The 15,066-nt window shown below is 38.0% G+C and overlaps 2 protein-coding genes across 8 annotated transcripts in view; one reads left to right on the plus strand and one right to left on the minus strand.

The window, feature by feature from the left end:
* ANKRD28 (ankyrin repeat domain 28) overlaps nt 1–4,841 on the plus strand; it is a 190,269-nt gene extending 185,428 nt beyond the window's left edge. For all 4 annotated transcript variants that reach the window (XM_014603153.3, XM_019497785.2, XM_019497784.2 and 1 more), the window contains one exon: nt 2,907–4,841. In XM_014603153.3, coding sequence (XP_014458639.1) covers nt 2,907–3,193 — 287 coding nt within the window. In that variant the 3' untranslated portion in view covers nt 3,194–4,841. The remainder of the gene's footprint in view (nt 1–2,906) is intronic.
* A 4,722-nt stretch (nt 4,842–9,563) lies between these two features.
* The window catches only part of BTD (biotinidase), a 28,407-nt gene continuing 22,904 nt past the window's right edge, over nt 9,564–15,066 (minus strand). For all 4 annotated transcript variants that reach the window (XM_014603157.3, XM_019497791.2, XM_019497790.2 and 1 more), the window contains 2 exons: nt 14,349–14,498; nt 9,564–13,189 (listed from right to left, as the gene is read on the minus strand). In XM_014603157.3, coding sequence (XP_014458643.1) covers nt 12,005–13,189; nt 14,349–14,498 — 1,335 coding nt within the window. In that variant the 3' untranslated portion in view covers nt 9,564–12,004. The remainder of the gene's footprint in view (nt 13,190–14,348; nt 14,499–15,066) is intronic.

Raw genomic sequence — 15,066 nt, forward strand, 5'->3', positions numbered from 1 at the left:
GTGTTTCACTAACAAACATTTAATTGAAATCTTTCTAGTAACTTCCTGTGTCGTAGGCAAAGATTGAAGTCATCCCTGAATTCCATATTCATTTCCACATCGATTTAATCTTCCACTGCTTTTTCCCTACATCCACATCAGTCTTGATGAAGCCCTCTGTAACCAAATAAATTTGAAATGTTTTGTAGAATTTTATATGAATCATAAATTCATTTTTCACTAAATATTAATGAGTTTTTAAGCAAGAAAATTTTGAGAGGTGGTTGCATGACTAGCAAAAGTATACGAGAGGCAAGGATTTCTTTGGGCGGTATTTTTTATTGGACCGACTGCATAGCTGGGATAGAGTTAGACAAGCTTTCAAATGGAAGACATTCTTTTTCTGAAGAAGTATTTCTTCTGAAGAAGAATGTAAGGCATTCTTTTGCAGAATTCAGACCTTTGAAAGCTTGTTTAACTCTATCCCAAATGTGCAGTTGGTCCAATAAAAGAGGTCACTCAAAGAAATCCTTGTTCCTTGCACAATTCCTGAACCATCACAGCTACACCATCACTTCTAACTAGCTAAAGTATAGTAATCTGTGGTTTTAAACTGCCTTTAACATGGCACATATTGCTTTTGATCAACAGCATATTAGTAACAGTAGTCAGTCTTGCAGCAAAGAGATGCAGCAGCTGCATGCAGTTCTTTTTACTTCTTTTAAAAATAATTTTCTAGACTCAGCATATATATAGAGATTCATGACCTAGCAGTGCTCTAAAACCTTTGTTCTGGTTGCATCTCAGCTCTTTAAGCTTGTTCCCACCCCCGCACCCCCTTCAAAAAATCCTTAATGTTAATGATTGGATGGCTTGTGCCTCAATTCGCTTTTCCTCCTCTCTCTAGGAGGATTTGTTAGGTTCATATTGAGATGATAACTTACTGTTTATTATATTAATAAGCATTCAGCTGTCACTACCTGAAGGTACATACTTGGACCTTTGTAAATCTCAGGGGAGGCAGTGTAGCATAGTAGAACCAGTAGTAGACTGAGAAATATTATTTCCTTCCGCCACTAGATGACCTTGGGAAATCATGGTCCCCTCACCAGTGCCCTTGTATTTAAAGGGTGGTGATGACACTTGTAAGTGCTTAGACCTTACGTGTGAAAAGTGCTGTACAAAAGCTAGATGGTAATACAGTATTGCAGAACTAGGGACTTCTCATCGTCATCATAAATTTGAGTAAATACAGTAAAATAAAACACGCTGGCTAAGTCCTGATCACATATTCCGTTTGTACTTTCTGTGCTCCAGTGATCTGTTCCTTAGTTTTAATCTGATACAACCCCTAGTTTCCCACTGAAAAAATGCGAGTTTCTTAAGAATCAGTTCTCAGAACAGCACAGTACAAAACCTTTATTGAAAACAATATACCAGCATATTGGTCAGTGGTCATATGTTCAACAAGTTTATCAAAAATCTTACCGCTTCTGAGCAGTTCAGCAAACATACGGTCCAGTATTTTCTGACAATAAAACTGAACTGGCAGTTGTCAAGCTAAATTCTTAAACTATAAAAAAAAGTCTTTACCACATAGAACATGTGCTGAGAAACCAAGTTCCTGCCTGGATCAGACCTTGTTCATTGCTTATTACTGGCTTTCCTTTAAAGCTTTGCCATATCTACATTTTTTTTTTCCTGGTTACCAAATCCATGTGAGACCTTATTTCAAATGGACATTGCTGAGTTGGGGTGACCATTGGAGTTTTTCCCTCCTGAAGGCAGAGTCTATATGCATTGCAGGTGAGAGAAAGGCTCCCTTGACTGGACGAAGTCAGTTTGTGCTTGTATTCAGCGTGGTACTTGAGCACATGCATAGCTCCATTCAAATCATGTGCCTGAGGTTACCTTCATGCTTAGTGCTTTTCTGAAGTAGACCTAATCCCTGAAAGGGCAGCCTGCTGAGCAGCTTCCAGGTTGGTGCTAGGCAGCACTTCTGCCAGCTGAGAAGTACAAAAGAGGCAAATGTATGGGGCAGAAGTCAGTTACCAAAGCAGAAATGTCATATATAAGTGACCGTGGCCTAGAAAAACAACTGTGACCCTGCAGCGTTCTCTCATGCACGAGCTTGCCAACTCATGGTTTCTACTGGTTTCAAAAGTTAGCCACTCAAAGGCCTGCCACAACAGCTGGCTCTTTAAACATGGGGCTTTCCCAGGCCAGCTACCTAGCCTTTTTAACCCACTAAGCCAACCAAGCTCTCATTAGCATGTCTGCTTTTATTTTATGCTGCTTTCAGTAACAAAACCTACTGCTTGAAAAATCGTGCCAGTCACCATGTTTTGGCCAACTTGGCTTAGACAGATGTATACTAGCAGGAACCACCCAGTCAGAAATGAAGTCAGAGATCAATATCCTTTAAGCTTTACATGTTTTCAGTTGATTTTTGTAAAGGTCTATTTAAAATAGCTCTGCATTTCCTTCACAAATAATTATTGTTTGCAGATGGCTACCTGGAAGTGGAATTGGATACCTCTTTTTGCCCAGTTAAATCTGTGACTTCAAATCCCAAACTACTTTAACTTAAAATTCCTAGCTTGTCTAATAAAACTGATCCTATCTTCCTAACTCCTCTAATACTCAGTCTAATCTTCCTTCCTTCTTGTCGTCCCCACTAGCCTGTACATACTGCCATCTATATAGCTAATGTATGTATATAAACTGTAATCAGCTGACAGGTGTTTACTATTATTTTGTAACAGTATGAAAATGATATTGTAATTTTATAACCACATTCAATTTTATCTTCCTTGTTTGAAAGTGCTAAACAAAATGTTTTACTGTCAAATAATTATGTTGTCTTTGGGAAATTCCACCTGTTACTGTGTGTTAAGTCAAGGCTTTGGTTTTATTTTGATTTCCAGGTTACACACCAGCTTTGGCCTGTGCTCCCAATAAGGATGTAGCCGATTGTCTTGCTCTCATTTTGGCCACAATGATGCCTGTTTCCTCCAGCAGCACATTACCTTCCCTTACGTTCAATGCCATTAATCATTACACCAACACCTCAAAAACTGTTACCTTTGATTCCTTGCCAATCATGAGGAGTGACCATAGTTCTTACTGTAGTTTCAACAACATTGGCAGGGAAGATGGCTACCCATATACAGAAGAGGATGAACTTAATGACTCAGACTCTGAGACCTATTAAGAGACTTCTTTTGACGATCTGGAGAGTGAACAGTCATTGGAAAGTCAGTCATGCTTTTGAACAAAACATTTAGTTTTGTATACAAAAGAGGACAGACCCAGGAGAAGGAACTTTTATTGGGGTGCATATGAAAGATCTGTATGAGACTGATTTTAAAGGATTGCAGAAGAAGCATTAACACTTGGAATCCATGGCAAAAAAAATAATTAAAGAATGTCAAAACCATTTTATTTAATTGTATTTTACCATTTTGTTTGTGGTGCCAGGAGTAATTTCTGCAAACTGTGTACCCCAGTCTATGTAAATGAACGACACTGTTGTACAACAAACAGGACACTAGATTTAAATCTTATCAATAAAAACTAAGACCATTTTGAAGGCAATAAACGAGTTTGGTACAGTAGGCATTGTTTGTGCAGCAAATTGCCAAAGGACCAAATAAGCTAAAGATTTTTAAATACCTTTTTGTGGAAACTGGAATAGGTTAATTGAGGAGTTGTCTTAACTAAACCTTAATTACTTCTGGAAGTGAAGATCAGATTTGGTTTTAAATGTTGAATTCTTTTTTTTCTTTATCACCCTAAAAGCTTTCAGATGCTCTTAAATGTACCATGAAAATAGCAGATGTATTTTTCAGTTTCTTTTCCTTTTAAATGAAATGGAAATGAACTTGTCATACTTTTATAATACTAAAATGAAAACCAGCTAACAAGGTGCAGTCAGGGTGATAATGTACAGTGTAATAAACAAGGGATGGGGGGAGGGAAGCAGTAATTGTTGCACAGTTTTAGATTTTTAACTTTTGGTTTTTGAATTGAGATTATTTAAAATTAAATGAAAGGGTAATTACTGGGAACGTGCAAAAAATACAAATTTAAATTAAATGTCTTGACAACCTGTTGTAGCTGCAGTTTCATAGGGAGTGATTTTTTGACAATTCACCCACTTTACATCATAAAATTTGTACGTGAAATCAAATCAGTGTTTCCATTGTAATTTTTTTTTCAATCCTGGATTTATGAGTTAAAAATGAATTCAGATTTTTCAGTACTGAAAAGGTAGTGTGTCAGATCTGGGAAGAGCTATATATCTGTGTTGTGCTCCATTTAGAAAAACAACAAAAGCAGGTCCCTGTAATATACTTCAAACTTGCCCGAAGATTTTTTTATTATTATTATTTATAGCAGACTACTGTTTTTTTAAATATATATTGCCTGAAGAATGAAAGACTGACCCACAAGCTGATGTTTGTTAAATATGAGTATCTACTTTATTTGACTCTGCTTTAACTATAACTGTTACTTTTCAAGTGAAATTGTTTATGTACATGCAAGGAATCTTTGCATGTCCCGGCAAAGTACAAATAAATTACTACGAACCGATTCCAATTTTCCTTTTATCCTTTTTGTATTGTGTAACTGGAAACCTTGTTGCTATTGTACATTGATCAGCTGGTTTTCTGAACATAAATTGTGGAAACAGGACAATATTTTGATCTATTTGATAATTTTGTGGTTTTTTTGAAGAATTAATGAGCATGTACATAGAAATAGTGACTGCTTGAATACTGTAATTACCTGCACTCTTTCAGTACATCCAGATTCCTGTATATTTTACGGAGTATAATAAAACCCAGATGTGAGTTGTATTAATGAATAATTTATTTGTATCTGTGTACCATACTTAAACTAATGGCAAAGTTTCTTCTGTTGAATAACTTTTAGAATTTATAAAATCTATTTTACAAAGGCTTTGCTGTCCTTTTACTTCAACAGTAGAGGTAAATGGTTCAGATTTACAATAATTTTTAATGGAAAAGTTAAGTACTGTTTGGTTATTGATATTTAAAATCGAGACTTACTTGTGAATGATGCTGTTTCCCTGGTTGGGGCAGAGGGTGTTTATGAATATTGATTTTTTTGAAAACAGCTTATGATTCTTCCACAAAATTAGATGCTTTTTATAGAACTCCCCTTTAAATCTTCTTTGGAATTCTTGGTACAGAAATAAATGGTAATGGAGATACAGGAGGCGTATTCAATTTTCGCTTGTTTTTTGCCACACTTAATTGTATCTGATTAAATATTTCCCCAGCAACCTGAAAACTTCTCTTCATATTTTACTAGGTACACACTAAAATCATATTGCCCTGGAGACTGTAAAAGGTTGCTTTAAGTTTTAGCCAATTTGCTCGTTAATGTGCCCTTAAGAAGTTTTGCAAGTTAATGATAAGAAAACTGGATTTAGAAATATTTCATGTAAACTTGAGAGCCAGTTGATTTTAAAAAAAAAATAAAAAAATCATCCAGGTATGTCAGTTATTTTATCAATAGCAGTACCCTAATCACCTGTCAAAGAAGTTTTATAAACAACCTAAAAAGATTTTGGAACTGCTAGAGCAAAGCATGATGTTTAGACTCTGGAATATTAGTTTCATCTTTCAGCATGAAGCAATCACTGTTTGCATCATATAGGGAGAAATGGATTGATTAATATGTGAGGAAAATCAGGGGAAAATGACAGTAGCTGAATCAGGATAAGTTGTTTAAAACAAAGGGTATTTTTTTTATCCAGACTGATTGCTCATGTGTTCAAAAGTGATTGGAATTGTCTTATAGTAAGAGTTTCGAAAATATCCAAGGAGCAAGTGCTCAGTGCTTTTGTGCATATCCTTTCACCGCATCTAATGAAGTGATCTTTCAGCCCACAAAAGTATGTGCTGTAGGTAGGTAGGTAGGTAGGTAGGTAGGTAGATAGATAGATAGATAGATAGATAGATACATGTATGCACTTTGGTTGGTTTATAAGTTGCAAATCTACCCGGCCTTTTAAGTTTGCACATCTAAGGCCCCTGGCAGATATTAATATAATGGCACAATTAGGATCTGTGGAATTTTGTGTCCCATCCCAAAAGTTGGGCATCCTGCCAGTTCAAGACCTTAGGGCTACCCACCACCTGATCGAGCAGGGAGCAGCTTCGTCTTGCACCTAGCATATGTATTCATAAATACAATTTAAGGTGGGTCACATTCAATTTAAGATGCAATACAAACCAGCCACAAAGATGTTCCATGTTAAATGTTTTGCCATTTTATTGCGCTATTAATTGGTTGAACCTGTGGCATATTGCAATGCATTACCCAGTTAACATGTTAATACTGCAATAAATGTAATGCCTCCCACGATCCCTAAAGTACATCTCACTTAAAAATTTAAGCCATCTCTTCCCAAAAGAATCCTCTTGCTTCAGCTGGCATTGCTAACTTTGTTCTATTTGTGGTAAGAAACATTATCTATCTATCTATCTATCTATCTATCTATCTATCTATCTATCTATCTATCTATCTATCTATCTATCTATCTAATGTTCTATTGCAAAACAGAACATTTTTTTCAGGCATGAACCTCTGTCCTATTTTGTTCCTTATGATTATATATATTTTAATTAAAGCTGTTTTATGAGCTTGCTATATCTGGGTCTTAAAATGTTTGTTCCCTTATTGCTATTAAATGAATTGTTAAACCTTAGGAATTTAGAATTGCTGTAAGCCACATAATTTGAAATTCCCAGCAGAAAATGAACTATAGCCAACATTTAATGAGTTCACAGACTTTGAGTTCTACATACCTGGTTGTTTTCTTTTTCACAGAAACTCCTTTATGCTGCCTTGTAATATAAGGGGGCTTTACCGATTCCTTAGTAAAATGAGGATCAGACTCATTGTTTGTAAGAATGACTTTTTATTCCAAAAAGAACAAATATGAATGCAAATATATGTTTAAAGACCAGGTTGCTCTGGTTAAAGGTGGCTTTCTTAGTGAGAGGTCATGGTATGAAATGTTCCTTGTTTACATGAAACAAAGTAAACCTGCCTGTAGATGCAGTCTTTCATATTTATGCCTGAGTCGAATTTGTTTCCAAATGTTCAGTCTGAATGGAGATTTTTTTTTTCTTTCCAGAGAAAAGTGTTGCATATTATTGACTCTTCCTAATTTAATTTCTTCACATACAGTTTTAATAGCACAATATTGCAACACCCTTCACTCAAGAAACCTCTTGGGATTATTACTAAAACTATCCTTGGAATTCCATCAGAAGACCTCTGGAAACTTTAAACTATTCAAATATGCATGCTTTGTCACTGCAAGGCAGCAGTGACTTGGCTCACAAAAGCAGTGTGTCTGAATGTACTTTCTAAGGCTGAAGGTAGAAGATACTTAAAAGAATTAGGTTAACTACAACAAAAAATGATATTGTTCTTGCTGCTTGCCTTTGTACTCATTCCTCCACCTTGGAATTACTCCAAAAATCTGTAGTGTATGAATGGAATAGCAAGCATTTCAGTTCATATGCTGGTTATAGAACCTTGTCTGTATATACCATTTCCCTAACTCCTCTTGGATTTTTGTCTTAAATGGCACTATTTTTTAATGTCATGGTTTGAAGCTTTTACCTACGGCTGAGCAGTAGTTACCAAGAATCAAAAGCTGAACCAAGTGCTGCATGACTGACTGAAAAAAGGCAGGAATTTCTCAGCTTTTCATTTGCTCTCCTGCTCTACAATTCATTAGCCCAGTAATTCTGTTTTTAAAAAGCAAATACCAGTCTGCCATACCCCAGAGATTCTAGCAATTAGGACACAATGCTTATAGCAGTTATCTAGCACAATGCACTGTTTGGGTTGGAGGGGGAAAAAAGCTTGCAATCTTTAAAAAGAAAACAAAAAATCTAACAGGTTTTTCAAGAGCACAAGCAGATTTCTCCAAGTTGTTTTTATTAAGAGAATGTGTTTTCTCCTAATAAAAACAACTCGGAGAAAGCTGTTTCAGGGGAGGCCTGCAGAAGTCTTATAAATGAAAAGGATAACCCCCAAAGGGTCACCTTTTTTTTTCTCTATGGAGTTGTCTGACATCCTGTGCATAATCAGATGATTCTTGACAATGCTGAAGTGTCCTGAGCTCATCTGTTTACAATGGTGTATTAGTGGTAAGTACAATTAATAAATAATCAGGAGTCAAATGATATCTATTAAAATGGACAGGTCTGCATATTTGTGCACCCCTTTTTCATAGACCCAGTGATTCCTAACTAGGGTGAGGAGGCACCCTGAGGTACTGCCAGATCCTTTGATGGATGCCACAAGGTGTGAGGAGACAAGCAGATGGATGCAACAAGGTGTGAGGAGACAAGCCAGACTTAGGCTCCTTCTCTGCCTGGATGATCCCCCACCCCTATGGCCCAGACCCACATAACGGGGTAAACACTGTAATATAAAAATTAGGTTTTGAAATTGGGTGCCACTCAATTCACAAAGAGATATGTTGGTGTGCCTCGAGTCCAAAAAAGCTGAGAACCATTGCCACAGATAGTACTGGGAGTGCTGCAGATGCCTCCGACAGGCTGCAGGTACAAGAGAGGTTCACTGTAAGCACCTTTCATTAATTCTGCCTTGTCATTGCTGCAACTGCTGCCTCCTGCATTGGGAATGATGGCTTCTGTCATATGGACACCTCTCACCTTTTCATTTACTGCAGTGCTATCAAACAGCTGCGTATATGGCAAGACTTCTAGTCCTACTTCCTTGGCTGGTATAACCCACAAGGGGGGGGTGACTAATTAGCTAGCTACCCTCCTTCCCATGCTCCTCCCTATCATGAACCAAAGCTATTTTAATAGCCAACCCCCAAAGTTAATGTGAACCTGTTGGAGTTGGTTAATTTCTATTGTATGCTCCTTTTATGTCTGTTTGAAGAAATGGTGATTCTGCCCCTCAATAGTGGTCAGTAAAGCCCAGTCTGTACCATCCGCAGGTAGTGCCACAGAACACCAGAGCAAGATGTAACCTCTACTCTGCCTACATTTCCTCCAGACTAGAAAGAGCTGCTAGCTTAGTGCAGTATAGAGCCGAAACTCGTGTGGTTCAGTGGTTAAAGCAACTCCCCCCCATTTCTCCACTTTGGAGATTCAGCAAAGTAAATATCACCCGTGCCTGCAACCGGAGCTGCTGCTTACCAACAGAAAGAGGATTGATGATCATTTGTCTGAAAATTCACTCTGGGAAGTTACATTTGCTTTCCCTATTTAGGTCATACCTGTATGTGACAGTTCAAGGCCTGATTATTGCTATGGTTAATGGGAAAGATTGGGCAAAAATGAAAAAATAATTGGGGAAGCAACTTCTTTAAAGCAAACAAGTCTGAGTTGCTTTTCTGCATCTGAGAGGAACAGAAAAAGAATAACATTTCTTGAGCTGCTTTTTTGCTTCACAGTTCACCTTTAAAATATGAATACTATGGATCAAGACAGACGAAGATAAAAGGCACATCATGAAGAAATTGCCATGGAATGAGAGTACAGACTTCAAAACAATCTAGGTTTGTAGGTTTTACTTCAAAAATACAGCAACAGGGCCATTGTTCAGGCTCCCAGTACATTATGCTTCATTTTCTGTGAAGGAGGTTGCTTATAATATGCATTTGCTTACTCTCGGTATTTTTCAAACTCAGGTGGTAAGAGAGATCCTTGAAGCATTTGAGCACGTAATTGTAAAAATGATAACCTGAATAATACACAGCCTTAATGGGGCTCTTTGAATCAAATTTATAATCATTGCAATGCCATTAGGTGCTCAAGAAAAGAGAAGACCTCTTCAGCTCACCATTTTTCTTCAATAATGCTCAGATGGAAGTACCAAAGAAACTGCTGTGTGGATTCAAATACAGGTGTGAAAAGGCTTCGGGAAGCTTTTAGTTTTCAGGTAAGTTTTCATTCCCACTTAGCTTAGAATCCATTCAGTTCCAGTATGAAACTCAAGGCAGAGTGAAGTTTGAGGGCATGCTGCCATTTAAAACTATCGATACAATATAACTTAAAGCCCCAAATTCTATGCTACCAAATGGACCGGAGTTCCAATCACTAGTCATGCTTGTTACCAGCCGCAGACTTGCTGTCCACGCTTCAGCCACTCAAGGCATAAAAGTGTCTGAAGGAAGGATCAGCACCTTGCAATTCCTTGTGGCTGCTGAAAGAACAAGCTCAGTTGGCTCATCATCCTTTGTTATGCTTTTCCTGAGTCTCACTAAGTGCTATTTTACATAGTGAGAATTGATAGTTATTAAAAATCTTACAGTTTATTTTGGTACTTACACTATTATTTTGGCATCATTCCATTTATTATTATTCCTTCTTTCCCAAGTCAGCCAAACTCTAAACATGTTTTTTCTCTCTTGGTTCTGTCATCCAGCCTCAGCTGCCATGTTAGAATCACTTCAGAAAGATCACTTCAAACCCTCTGCTTCATGCAAGGCCAAGAGATCCATTGTGTTCATATCTTTGGTGCCTAGTTGTCACAGCCAGACAGGTAAGTTAGTAGAGCAGAAGCAGAACTTACAAATACTGCGATGGCTACTGTAACTTCCTAAGGTTAATTAGTAGAAGCTACCTAGCCAACAATATTCTGTTTTAAGTATTGGGGCTGCCTGCCTAGATAGCTTTATCTTTTGCTAAAGCAGTTTCAAGATCCTTGGTTTATGACTAACCAAGTCAGGTACTTGCTGAAAATGAGATGTACTCATTTATGTGCTGAATATTACTTTAGCCCCAGTAAAACTGCGTCAAATCTCATAGTCGTGACTTTGTGTAAGAAAACGTGAAGGTCTTTGTTCAAAGGTGCTCTTCACTTAGAAAGCAGACTGAAAGTTCAGCATGTCAGCTTCTCAGCATCAACACTTTATTACTAGGAGGACAGAGAAGAGAAGATGCCGTGCCGATCAGCTTTGTCATGAACCCACAGTATTTTGTGGATTCATTGAATATTGTGCATAGATGGCTTCATGAATCGGGTCTGCTGCTACAGTGGGTAGTCTGTTTATAGCTAATGATAAACTAGGTTTACATTTGCTATATGGTATGTGGTCTCCATGGATAGCCAAAGATGGCTACGCTGCTGTATCTAGTTTTAGAATTTATATGCTTGTATGGAATGTGGTACTTGGTATTAATGTGTGTGTATATTTTTGCATAATATGATAATGAACTTCAGATGTTCCTTTCAGAACTGTAAGGATCACACCTGTTAGAAACCTGTCAATAACAGATTTTAAAATCCTCCCTGAAAGCACTCCAAAATACTTAAAATCCCTAAATGTATTGCTTTTCTAGAATTTAAAACAAAATGAGCTCTATTACTAGATGTGCACTTGGCTTCCTGCCATGCCACACACACATGGCAAGAGGCATGACTGTGGGATTGAGCTTCAGATCCCATCATGCCTTATTGCTGGTGCACTGGCAAGGAGCAAGTTGGCCACACGTTCAATTAACGGCATGACAGGAACCAGCCACCAAGTTATTGGACATTTTTTGTGGTATAACTTTACAACTTATTCCTTGTTTTATGCCACCATTAAATGCTTTAGTGTGTGGCTGGGTTATTATGACTAAAGATGTGATTAACTGGTTAATCACGTCTTAAGTATACCTTATGGGAAGGGCCTCATTTTCATAATAAAAAAATCTCTTGTCAAATTTAAATATGGTCTCTTGTTCTGAGGGAGAAGGTGGTTTTGTTTTTAGTAGGTGATATTTTAGCAAGGTAGAGACCCTGGGTTTATGACCTGTTCTGAAGATAAAGGCGTTCAGTCAATATTCTCTAATGTGGATGCTTAATAATAGAATTGTATCTTCAGTGTCAATAAATTAAGTCTTGAGGGATGCAGGTGTATAGCATCTCTGAAATTAAGGCCACTCAGTGTAGGTGTCAAAACTGAAAATTCTGATTAGATGATTTCTGGTTGGATCAGATATCTGTGCTAGTCCTTCTCATACCATCGTCCATATAGAGCAGCTGTCACTAAGCCAGAGGATAATCCATTTTTGTTCATGAAATAGTAGTTGTTTTTCCAACCCAAGTGATCAGGAAAGTCCAATGTAACATCAGATGTCAGCAGTAGAGGAAAGATATAGGAAGTACTGAAGTTTCCCCATAGCTGGAAATGTATCAGAGCAGTTGCATTTGTGACCTCCTGCCCACAGGTGCTATAGCTGAGGCCACCACACTTCACTAATGCACAGGCCTGAACATAGTATGTGCCATGCACTGTGTGAAGCTCATCAAAGACTCCCAGTGCATACACTTCATCAGATAAAACAGGCCTCTGGTAACGTAAGGAACAGCAGAGGGAGTTGGCACAAACCTGGACCTTCCCTTCTTGTCCCCTTACAGGAACAAAAGTGAAATTATCATACATCATCTCTGAATAAAATACTGGCAAGAGTTCTTCATTTGCTTTACCTGCTACCGTGCAATGAGCTTCTTGATTCGTTTTATGACAAACTTGATCATTCAGAGGGAGACTTGCAAAATTTTTGTTGGGTAGATCTGTGGTCTCCCCATGTTTTGTACTGCTCTCCCAACTGGCTTCACGATCAGGTGTAATCACAGGGATCTCTGCTACTATGAGCTTGCCATTGTGACTTCTTAGGTCATGATAAATGAAAGACTTTGACGGAGTGTATATGCCACTGCCTGTCATACCCAAAGTGGAGTGGTGGATATTAGCTGCCAAAATATTAATGCTGAAAGCAGTTGCAAAAGCTTGCTGAAATTCCACAGCAGACAAGAGCGGGAGCTGGTTCATCCATGCAGTTGGATACACAACCTGCTTCACATTGTACTGCTTGATAAGTCTCACTGCAGGCTCATAGAAGAGTATATCGAAACAAGTGAATATTCCAAACTTGCCAGCAAAAGGTGTATCAAAAATCGAATAATCAACTGTTGATGGGGTATCATAAGAATACTCAAAATACAGGTTTTGTTTGCGGTATCTAGCTACCAGCGTACCACTGTCATCGAACACGACATCTGTATTAAACTGGTATCTGCCATCAGGTGGGCAGCGTACATCACTGTGCTCACAGGGTTGCTTAGCTCCTATGTTTGCCACTAGGAATATTTTATTTCTCAATGCCATGCAGCTCAGTTGCTGAAGAACCTGGAGAAACAGGTTAGGAACATGAAAGCATTTTTTAACATGAAAGGACACTTACTTGAGCAGCTATGGTGCTATCTCTTGAAATTTTAACATTTTCATAGTTGGAAAAAATGAACAATTTCAGCCTAAACTTAGCAAGTGATTTTTGTAGTGAACTATCTTTGGGACAAGTGCTTCCTTTTATATAGATATGTTTGTGACCTGGACTTTCTATTTCCTGCAAAACACCTTAGAAAATTAATTTAGATTTTAGTCTCATTCTTTTCGTTTATTGAAAAGAAAAAAAAAACCTTCCCTTATATTTTTAGGGCTTGATTTTTCCCCCTTTAGAAATGGCCTCCATTGCAAATATGAGTGCAAATCTCTTCAGGTTAGATAAAAGCATTCATGCAGTAGTGTAAGTGCTCAAGGGGTACAATCTAGAGATAGGGATGTAGTAACGATAAGGACAAAATCGCTCCATAACTTCTCAATTATCTGAACTTGAGCTCAACATTATCTTAAAACACCAGTTTGTATTTAAGGATAAAAATCTTTATTTTCATAGTTTTATCTCAATGATTCCTATCAAGCTTGCCAATTCACTAACTGAAAAAGAAAGGGAGTGAAAGCAGTTAATTACCAGTACCTGGATTTCCTTGAGTTTACGGGGGGGCGGGATGACACGGACACATTTGGTACAACCACTGCATTACTCTGTTAAATCCCTTCAGTAAACATAGATAAATTGTGTGTCCAGTGAGGGACTGTTACTTCATTTATACATAACAAAAATATTTTAAAAAGAAAGTACCGATGAAAATGAACTGTTAATTAAATCAGCAGATAGTAAAGCTTCAATCTGCTCTTCTCGAAACCTTGCCTCCTTTCAGAAACTCTCTACATGGCATCAATTCTGCTTACGTAGGGCTGCTACTGTTCTCAATAACACAAGTGCAAAAATGGTGTAATTCTGTTTATAGAACGACACCAGTGTAAACTGAGAGTCACTGAGGAATCTGGTCCTTACAAACTATGGGGTTTTTATTGCTTATATCTTTACGTAAACTTGAGACAGTTAAATTTTTTAAGAACTTTGCTCCTGCTGTCTGTCTACCACCTGGAGTATAAGTCCTCTGTTTTTCCACCACACCTCTTAGTACATTACTCTAAAACATACCTCTGTGTCATTGAACAGATGTGGCTGTCTGCATGGATTCCATGTCATGGAGTGGGGATGTGGAACAAATTCTAAGTAAGGGAAAATTGACTTTCTGGTGAAGTTGAAGCCATGGATTCCATCTTCAGGAAAGACGATAATCTTCGCCCCCTGTAAGCAAAACAAACACAGCTGGCAGCGAGGGATCTCTGTGCTCCTTGAACTTTCCCCCTCTCCTTCATAAGGGCAGAACAGGTTCATGGGCTCTGGTGGATGCGAGAGGGATGGCCTCTCTACAGTGCAGCTCAGATGACCTGCTGGGCTCTTCTAGGCTCTTTGTGTTTGTACCCTGCATGACTTGGGAAAGGAAACGGCAGAAATACCTTTTACTTCTAGTGTCAGTCGGTAACTCACGGTGACTCCCCCACCTCTTCCTTTCTTATGTGCTTTCATAAGCAATGATACAGTTCTGGGTGACTTATTAAATCTTCACAAATAACTATGATTGTTCCATGCTCAGGAAAATAGGAATTGGAGATTTTCTTTGCAAAATCAAATAACAGCAGCTAGAGATCGTTTGGTTTGGTTTGGTTTTCTTGTATGTTTTCTAATAAAAGCTGAAATCCTTTATTATAGCACTGCCACTATACCGTGCAACTTTGGTGCTAGCTCATTCTAAGGTCTGTGTTAGCACCTTCCCATAGTTGGTACAGTTAACAGGAAGCTGCTGGGAATTTCT

Source organism: Alligator mississippiensis, chromosome 5, assembly GCF_030867095.1.
Source record: "Alligator mississippiensis isolate rAllMis1 chromosome 5, rAllMis1, whole genome shotgun sequence".
Classification (NCBI taxonomy): Eukaryota; Metazoa; Chordata; order Crocodylia; family Alligatoridae; genus Alligator; species Alligator mississippiensis.